The sequence below is a fragment of the Hyalella azteca genome, unplaced genomic scaffold (assembly GCF_000764305.2).
Source record: "Hyalella azteca isolate HAZT.00-mixed unplaced genomic scaffold, Hazt_2.0.2 contig8429, whole genome shotgun sequence".
In the NCBI taxonomy this organism is placed as follows: domain Eukaryota; kingdom Metazoa; phylum Arthropoda; class Malacostraca; order Amphipoda; family Hyalellidae; genus Hyalella; species Hyalella azteca.
In genome coordinates, this window is record NW_025938523.1 from 23,629 (window position 1) to 33,909 (window position 10,281).

A 10,281-nucleotide genomic window follows, 5' to 3' on the forward strand; every position below is an offset into this window, starting at 1 on the left:
CAGGGTGAACAAGTCTTCCCGACTTGCGTGAAACAGGCATCGCAATAGCTGCAGATGAAGGATGAGTTAAGGATACAAACTCAACTTCAAATCTTTTTACCTGTATATAGTGATAAACACTATTAATTTACCCTGAAAGTATACAAATTTACAACATTTATTCGGATCTGCCGCTCTATGAAACCGGATTATTTTTCTCTTCTGTGAATTGATCAGACTAATAAAATCTACATACTAGCCTTCATCAATAAGGTCAGAAGCTGCCTTCACAGTAAAGCCATGGCTGACGAGCGCCAGCTTGATGGCTGCCACGACGTCAGCCACCTCAGCCATAGCTCCGCTGCCTTCATCCCCACACATAAGACGTTTACTTATGGCTGGTACTTCCGTGTAACCAAAGTCCTGGCGAACCACAAAACTTTTCAATCTCATGCACATGCAACAATTCAAAACACAAAATTCAACGATGTGAATGGAAATTGCAGAAAAGCTTCATCGACAGGCAATAGACCAAAAATATAATCTCAAAACAACCAAATAATCATGCCCAGAAAATAAACGAATTGCTTCGGAATTCAGGCTTCATTGATGTAACTAAATAATCTACCAAGTAGTCCACTTCAGAAGTTATGCTGCAACAAATTTGAGACTTACTGAGTAAGACATCGAAATTTTTTCCATATTTTATATTAATCATCGTCAAGCTTGTTACCAAGTACCAACCTTGAGCGTGGAGATATGCCTGGCAGTGAGGGGATGTTCGTACATGAAGGTATTCATGGCAGGACAAAAGAGCAGCGGCTTGCACGGGTCCCAGGCGCGGGCAACCGACGTCAGCAGGTTATCGCACAAGCCGTTTGCCTGGCAGAGGAAAGAGCTCGTCATGTCTGATATTGCTACCGTGTACCGTCAATGCTACTAACTTCGCAACAGCACTTACGACTCGGCTTCGAAAGAAACTATATTTTTTTACAAATCTAAGCCACAACTTTCCAGCGCGATCGAAAAACTTAGTAGTTATGTGGCAATCGAACCCTACAAATCGTAATTCTGACGCTAGGCGATAATGCATGATATTAATAGAAGTGTAGTGAATGCTCAGGGTGAAATGCACTCTGGAAACAATAGTAAAAAGAAAATATTTTAGATGAGACATATCCAAGCCAATGCAAGCAGACCAAACTTTTAATGTTGACAGTCGAAACCATAGACATTTTTCACTAATACATACAGAGAAAGCCATTCGGTCCATTGTTCATTCTAAAGCTAGATAGTTATTGACACGTTCCATTCAAATAAAACGTTTAATTACGATCAGTGCCAGGTCATGATGGATTAAAATATTCAACGAGCGAGAGTAGGTACATGTAAACTCGGCATATACTTACCAACTTAGCGAGTGTGTTGGCACTAAGAGGAGCAATGACGAACACATCGGCCCAACGACGAAGCTGGATGTGCAATACAGGGTCTCCTCTTCCCTTCCACGCCCGCCACTCCATCTCGTCCCCCGTCAGGGTGAGTGTTGGGTGCTGCTGCTGTACATGACACCATCCGCACACACGCCCTGCCGCCTCACCAGAAACTACAGTATTGGGCACCACATCATTCTTATGTTCAAAAACTTCCGTGTTAACAGTTCCACGCTCATTTTGAGAAGCATCAAGACAAGCTTCTTTCAAACATTGAGAGTTTTTGTCACCGAAGCTGTGCCTTGCATTAAATATTTGCGAGCAAACAGAGCAGCCTTGAGCTGCATTAGTTCCAAGTGGGTGTAGGCTATCATTCCCACTACTAGTATTTTGTTCTATATTAATTATTTGTGTGTTAGGGGCTGGACTAGGAGCATCACGGGTTGGTTCCTGGACCTCAACTTGCAACTTCTGTAGCACCAATTCTTTAGACACTGAAGTTTCTACGGGTAAACACTGATTCTTCACTGGGAGTTCCACAGTTGTCTGCCTGGCAGCCGCCATCAAGAAATGCAGGGCAGAAGCAGATGGCAGAACTATCACCTGCACATCAATTTCTTGTAGAGCAGCTGCGATGAGAGGAACTTTTATGGAGGCTACACTGCCAGAACACCCCAACAGTACCCGTGGTTTACGGTTTTTTGTTGCCTGGCTATTAAATTGCTGATTTGTTTCACCAGCTGGTGGAACAATTTCCACTTCTGATAACCACTTCAACAACCTCTCTGGTCCCATCATTGTAACTGAAAATGCGACAGCTCGAGTAAGTTATTTGGGGGCACATGATATTTTACATAATTCACTAACTTCTCAATGCATTTCATTCTCCTACTTACTGGCAGTAGGTAACAATATTAAATTCAAATGCATAGAATGACTAACTCTTTCAAATCAAAACAGGTTACTTGGTTCCTGCACATTACACATGCTTCAAGGTGTGTTTTCTATGCCTGTTTGATAGTGAAATTTCAATTCAAAACAAAATTCCCAAGACTCACCTCTAAGTTCTAAGCAATAAAATTTCTATACAGGTGTAATACTGGAGACAGATGCAGTCAGAGAGTAGATTTAGCTCTAGAAGAAGTGCCCTCCAGGTCAGCATATCCCAGCTTGCTCAACTCTTCTCTAGCCATCAGACCCTTTTCCATACGACAATCAAGGTAGTCCCGAGCAGCTACTCGGCATTCACTGTTACTGCCATTATTCTCGTGCATACACTGCATATATCTGGAAGCAAGGAAAGAACAAATTCACAAACTCAAACAAATGCTAAGGTAGCTTGTATATAGGTAATCATTCTGAATGCTTCATATTAATAGAAAATTACACTAAAATGTCATCATAATTCACAATAAAATAAAATAACCAACTAAACATGAGAGGTAACAGAAGTACATTGCATTAGGTCTATATATAAATAATTTCTTGCTTCAATTCAATCTTCAACAACAATCATGACAAAAATACAAACATCAAGAGTTTGCATCTAAATCTGTATGTATAAATCTGTATCTGGGTAGAATTATGAGAAATATCTTCTGGTAAACTTAATAAATCATTCACATAAATTTATAAGGCATATTCAAGTAGGTTCCTACAATACTTATGGTGTCAAAAAATTACATAAAACCTGGTAATAACTTGATAAAAAACAGCAACTTGATTTTTAAATAGATGCATGAAAATTTAGTTTTTCATTTCAAGAACAAGTTTGGCATCACTTAATTTTCTATGATGGAGTTTAAGATGATAAGATTCATTATCACAGGATTTAGGATTTAGAAGATTTTCAAATCTCACTGCTTATCAATGAATGAATCTGCCAGTTAAATACATAGTACATATCAATGTTTAATCTGCTGGTTGAGTACTGGTACATATTAATGTTTTATCTGCCAGTTGAATATTGGCACATAGTAATGTTTAATCTGCCAGTTGAATACATTAACAAATATTCCTCAAATTTTTCCTGCTGTCAAAATTAAAAGATCCACATGGGGCAGACAGATGATTTTTTTAAACCAGAATGTAGGTAATTCATGTCAATTCACTTACACATTCAACTGTAGAAATTCAATTCAGTCAAGCATCAAATTTAGCTTACTGCAATTTCTTGAGCCACAAAACATCTCCTATCAAAACTTTTGCTGTTGTGTATCTATCTACTTCACAATCAAACTTGTGAAAGTTTGATTGTTTGAACATCAAAGCCTGAAAAACTGATATAGTTGTTAGTTGTTACTAGGCATTTTAAGACTGAACATATGCTCCTGCTTCAGTGCTGACACTTCTATTTTATTCTAAAACTGATATATGAGCTCAAGTTATTTCAGCTCAGATACTTACTATCTAAAATTTCAGTTTAGTGGGAAGACCACAAGACAATCAAAAAAGGTAGTGAAAGGTTACTAAAATATTCAATTTTACATTCAAATTTTTAAATGTAATTTTTGCTGCAAAAGAATTTAGAATTTCCATCAGATTTTAAAAGAAGATTTTGATCATCATTCTGCATTGAAATTGCATTGGGATAAGAATTTGTCAGTTAGAAAATTGGCAACAAGATTCTGAACTATGGGATTAGTTAGGCAAGACATTACAATGAAAACCAAGACAGTAGCAACATATTAGTAACTAAAAATTCCTTATCAGAATGGAATTACAGTTGTTCATATATGTATATATATACCAGTATATCACATCAATATCAATCCAGCTGGGTAAGTTACTTTTTCAAAAATATCAACAATGCTATAAAGAAAGAGCCCAGTATCCCATCTTCTGACCCCAGGGTGCAGAAAGTAGGTGAATATCTGAAGATCTTCAGCAATGCATCAGTGGCAAAATTTACACTTGCAGAAGATCTTACCAACACATTTGGATTGAAATTATTGCATTTTAGATATTTGCAAATCTTTGGCAATGCTCACTGCAGAACAGCAGGTACACCAGTGGCTGCAGCATTTTGAAAGTTTCCGTTTGGTCAGATGAGGGTCATGAGGCTGTAAAGCACAATACACAATTTGGTAATTTTGGTTGTGTTGCAATAGTGTACTGCAGTGGTTTCCAAAGTTTTTATCCTATTTCGTCAATATTGTCTAAATAACTTCACTTCAGATTCTGAATGATTTTGTCTCCCATCGTGAGTTTTAGAATCTTGTTTAGAAGCAACAATTATTGCAGTAAATAAGTCATTGAGCACTTAGGCACATACCATGAGGTGTATTAAACAATTTAATTTAATTCATTAAAATGTAATTTTTCATTTTAAAATTGTAATTAAATTTTACAATTTATATTTTTAAAATTTAATTTAATTCTACAGCTGCAGTGGCAAAAATGAGCATCATAGGAACAAAGGTAAAATTGTCATCCATACAGTACATCCCAAATTAAATGACAATGGATTTGGTATTTTATTAATCCCATTTATGTGTAAGAATGGAAATGTTGCATCTATTTCAGAATTTGTTCTTGAATACACTTGTGAAAAATACCGTAACACTTACAGTTACTACCGTAACTGTCGTAATTAAACAGTAATACTACAGTACTTGCATACCGTAATATTACGGCTGGCACTGCCATACTACTGGCATTGGCATTGCCAACCCAACTGTAATCAGGAAAAAAAGTCAGTTGTATGTTTGCCTTCATTGCGTATATGTGTACAAGGTTTTGCTCCCTTAAATAGCTTTTGTGGTATGCATCAATCCCAAGTGGAAATTTCACTTCTCTGACAGACATATAAAAATTTTCAGACATGTGGGAGTTACCCTATGGCAGATGAGTGCAGATTTGGGAGGAATATCTATATTCAACCACAGATTTTGGTAATTCTCTTAAAATATAATGTATCACTTTCACAGAACTATAAAAGTAGTTGCACAATGATGCAAGACCCACAAAGGTTGTGTAGTGAGCTCAAAACATTTGCTGTGCTGAGGTTGTACTTGAGGAACTGTTTACAATTTCTAAAAAAAGGATGGCAACGCTTTCACGTGATAGATTACACATTTATACAAGATGCAAAGAAAAATAAGGACCAGCAACATTAATTAGCATTTTATTTATCCTTTCATTATTTGTTCATATATGAACAGTAAAATGAAATTTTGATGACCTAATATATGTGTCATATATGGTAATTAAGAATTAAGATAAGATCAATCAATTGATTAATTTATAAATCAATGATCAATGGTTTAGCTTTAATGTTTTTAATTTATATTCGAACTCATAGAAAATTCATAGATGAAATATTAACTTGTATTTATGCTGGTGTTAGAAGCATCATAAAATTTTTCTTATTCACTGACTGCAAAGTGAAGTATAAATGCAAAGTGAAATATAAAAGAAATAAAGTGAAATAAAGTAAAGCTAATTTTATAACTTAATTTGTTTTGTAATTTGAAAGATTGAATGGTTATTATTAGGAAAGACAATAATAACCTTATTTTTTTCCCAGGGAAGAATTAAAAGACCATTGGCTAACAAAGCAACTATTGAATTTATTATCAAAAGTAATTTACAAAATAGAAATGTAGACAATATTTTTCAAATAAATTTCACTAGGAAGCAGATGTGTTGACCAATGAGTGAAATTATTAATATTAAGTAATTTAATGTTTGGTAAATTTAGTTCATGCCACCATTATCACAAAGTTGTACTTCCAGTTCCATGTCAATGCATAGTAATAGTATTACTATGCATTGACATGGAACTGGACCTATTACTGTAATACACTCAAACTACAGAGCCAACTGAGTTGCATGATAGCACCATTGCACCAATAATGATGGCTATAACAAACTTGATGAGAACCATTCAGGAACAGAAAACATTAACTTTCACTCATGTTTTTGCAAAATAAGGCAACCAAAATTTGAAATAGGCCTATTTCATTGTGAGCCAAACTTTTTAGTATTTACGAGCAAAATTATACTTGGTGACAAATCATTGCTTATCTGTTGCTATGAAGAAACAACTAAATTGAAGTTTCTCTGACAGCAAACTAATATATCATCCATTGATTCCATTCCATCTGAGAGCCACACCTATGTGACTATCACTGTCCTTAATTGATAAAAAATTTTTAAAGTAGTACAATGAGTTAAAAATACACATTATCAGTATTGCTTGATTAAATTTCTTAAAGACATATTAAGGTGTCTCATTAACATCTATGATGCATCAGCAAAATCACACATTGCCACAGAGATACAAATCATGAAATTTGTATGCATATTTATCCTTTCTAACTCAACTAAAATTTTTCAATAAAAAAAAAGTGGCAGAGGTGGATCAAAATTTCAAAAATAATTTATGAACAATAGGTAATTTTCAGAATTCCATCCTGTTACATACCCATGGGCCATGGCCCTGTTACAATTTTGTAGACAAAAATTAAAAAAAATTCATTTTTACCTGAATTTACTAATCAATTTCCTATTTAGATATATGGGATACCATTGATAATACCATATAAATAAATATATATAGGGTAAACACACCATATTCCAACACATTAAGGATGTACCAAGAAATGAATGGCTATAAAAAGATCACCGTATGCGCAATTCAAGTTCTGATTGCTTTACATCACTCTCAAAAAGCCACACTACGCGCCAGCAACAATGAAACGTCACAAACTGTTGCCATATTTATTTAAAAGCCTTTAGAATTCAAGTCTACAAAATCCCTGAATTCTGACACTGTGTGTGACTAAATTTGGCATATTGTGAAACTAATTCCAACAGCGCTTCAAACTCAAACTAATTCATAATTCCAACGCCCTGTGTAGGAATTCCGATGCCCCGTGTGAGCTGTATTGGAATACCACACAGATTGGAATGAGCTTTTAATTAAGAGCTATAAAGCTTTTAATTAAGAAAATTTTAATTTTTGAACACAACTCGGAACAAGCTGTGTGTGTCCAATTTCAAGCTGTGTCGGAATCAGTTTTTATCTGTCTAAAACTGTCTCTTAACTTAATCATCTATTAATTTATTTTCCACTTAAAATCAGCAAATACAAGTAGGTATACTTGAAGGATTCCTAATATATTTACAGACTTATTTAAAAGTCTCAAAGACTCAAACCATAACATTCTTTCTACACAAACAGTTTAGGCTATCACTATTTGAGGTCAACTATCAACTTTGACACATGTTTTGATGTTCTCACTACTTGACTTGGACTTTCGCTCTGAGGATCTCAACATTTTCCTGCCACGCCAGACCTAGTGTTTTGCAGGAATCTGTTGCGCAATAGTATGACATCACTATTTCAACCATTTATGCATGCGTGGAACTAAGACAAAGCTTAATATAAAGGAAAAAGTTGAGAAGTGTTGGAATTAGGGTAAATGCGGTATATTCCGACACATTAAGGACGCATTGAGAAATGAAAAACAATAAAAAAATAACTGTATGCGTTACTCAAGTTCTGTTTGCTTTATGTGACTTGCAAAACACCATACTACGCACCAGCAACAATGAAACGTCACAAAATGTTGCCATATTTATTTAAAAGCCTTTAGAATGCAAACCTACCAAATCCCTATATTCCGACACTGTGTGTGGCAATATTTGGCACGTGGTGAGGCATATTCCGTCTGCGCTTCAAATTCTACTGATACGTAATGCCGTCATCCACGTGTTCGAATTCCGTTTGCTGTGTGAGCTGTATTGGGATACAACATGGCTTTGAATTAGAACACTAATGAATATTGAACACTACTTAATTACGCTTTTAATTAACAACTATTAGGCTTTCAATTAAGCAAATTTTAATTTTTGTACATAGCTTGGAACGATCTGTGAGTGTCCAATTCAAGTTGTGACAGAATTAGTTTTCATGTGTCTAAATCCATTTCTCAACTTAATCATCTATTAATTTATTTACCACTTGAAATCAGCAAATACAAGTAAGTCAAGTATACTTAAAGGATTCCTAATATATTCAAAGATGTATTTAAAAGTCTCAAACCATAATATTCTTCCTATACAAACAGTTATTCACTATTTGGTAGAGCAAGGTCAACTGTCAAATTTGACACATTTTTCGATGATCTCACTGGGTAGAGTGCATTGTCTCTCTTTGGATCTCAATATTTTCCCGCTAAATGGCCAAGACCTAGTGTTTTGGCATTAGTTTGAGGCGCAAATGTATGACGTCACCATTTCAACCATCAACGAACGCATGGAACTAAAACAAAGCTTGATATAAAGGAAAAACTAGAGAGGTGATGGAATTACCCACGATGTCGGAATATACCGCGTTTACCCTACCCACGATGTTGGAATATGGTGCCATAGTGGCAAACCAGAGATTTTTTGGAATCAGTTCATTTTTAATTTTCCCAAAACTCAAGATTTAAACCAATTTCTTAAGTAGGGTAAACGCGGATTTCATCGTTGCTGACGCGTAGTGAAGTGTTTTGACAGTCATGTGAAGGCAACAGAACTTACGTAACGCATACGTTTTTTTTATAGTTTTTCATTTCTCGATGCGTCCTTAATGTGTCGGAATATACCGCGTTTACCCTATGATAATGCTGGTATCCATGATACTTTACTGGTCTACTTATAGGACTCAAAAATTAACTTGAGGGAGAGTCTAAAAAACTCTCTGCTTTGTCACTATGTATGGTGCATTTACCCTAAAGCCAAAAAATCTGAGACTCTACAAAATTCTAAGTTAAAAAATGCAAAATTTTATATTGTCATAAAACATGCAGTCAAGCCTGTCAAGGTGCTATATAATTCTGGGTTTCTGGCACAAGGGAAGGGAACTTAGGAAAGAAAGCAATTTTACCTTCTTGCTGTACTCAACTCACCTAATCATAAAAGCCTTGCACTGTCCTTCATGATCAAGTGGAAAACTTCCTTTATCTGGAGGAGTGGGCTGAAACGAACGAGTACCAAGGGTCATGGAACCCATTGCCAAATGTAAATTAACCTAAAATTAAACTCGGCTGACGCCTAAGACTCAACAGCCTACAACAAGTAGGCAGCCTAGTTATGGTTGTGCTTGTGAGTCGTGACCAAATAAATGAGCATCAGCAGTTAGAAACAATGGTTATGGATTGAATCACGAAAGCTTGTATGCTGAAACACGAGTATCATTCCTCGACTTTCAGTTTCAGGACCAAAAAACACGAGCCTTCGGACCCGTAAGCCCGTTTGGGGTAATACTTAAAATCTGAAGAGTGAAGACGCGTAGACGCCGATGGGCGATTTTTTTTTTTTTTAATTGAATTATTAGGCTTCGGGTATGTAGAAAACACACCTCCCAGCCTGAGCACCAATTGAATTTTGATTTGAGTCACTTCACTCCAGACTTATTTTCCATTCTTGCCTCTTTGCGTTTGAATGCATCACTTCCACATATTTCACCAGAGCAATGTGGCAGTACATTGTTGAAAGAAGAGTAAAATTAGTTTCAGATGAACATTCACAACCTGGCCACCATATTGCAGTTCAGCAAGTAACGACCAAGATGTCGAATGACAGTAGTGCGGCTTCTCGCTGGGATGTCCCCACCACCAAGAGCCGTGGTAAGATCCCAGGGAAGAGACAGGCCTTCCAGTCTTGCGCGGAAATCCCTTCGTTGTTCGGTGAATTGTGTGCAATGTAGTATAAAATGGCTGACTGTTCCCTCAACACCACATGCTAAACAGTTACTTGAATCTGCCATGTTGAATCTGGCCAAGTGAGCATTTACACCAGCGTGCCCCATGCGAAGGCGTGACACAGCGCATTCAACTGAGCGTGGCAGCACTCCATAGTCCACATAGGTAATAGC

General features: G+C 36.2%; 1 protein-coding gene across 1 annotated transcript; it reads right to left on the reverse strand.

Moving 5' to 3' along the window:
* Window positions 1–80: 80 nt before the first annotated feature.
* LOC108675828 lies at window positions 81–2,538 on the reverse strand. Its single transcript, XM_018163857.2, has 4 exons — window positions 2,471–2,538; window positions 1,389–2,215; window positions 724–861; window positions 81–402 (listed from the first exon to the last, which is right to left on the reverse strand). The coding sequence occupies exons 2-4, from the start codon at window positions 2,208–2,210 to the stop codon at window positions 235–237; spliced, it is 1,128 nt and encodes a 375-aa protein (XP_018019346.1). The 5' UTR covers window positions 2,211–2,215; window positions 2,471–2,538; the 3' UTR covers window positions 81–234.
* Window positions 2,539–10,281: the final 7,743 nt, after the last annotated feature.

What these genes read in the sequence shown, in the direction of transcription:
- LOC108675828 (XM_018163857.2), bottom strand. Translation starts at nt 2,210, where the DNA reads ATGATGGGACCAGAGAGGTTGTTGAAGTGGTTATCAGAAGTGGAAATT. An exon ending in CCAACACACTCGCTAAGTTG is followed by an intron (nt 862 to 1,388) that starts GTAAGTATATGC and finishes TTCCTCTGCCAG; the next exon opens with GCAAACGGCTTGTGCGATAA. An exon ending in GGCATATCTCCACGCTCAAG is followed by an intron (nt 403 to 723) that starts GTTGGTACTTGG and finishes GTGGTTCGCCAG; the next exon opens with GACTTTGGTTACACGGAAGT.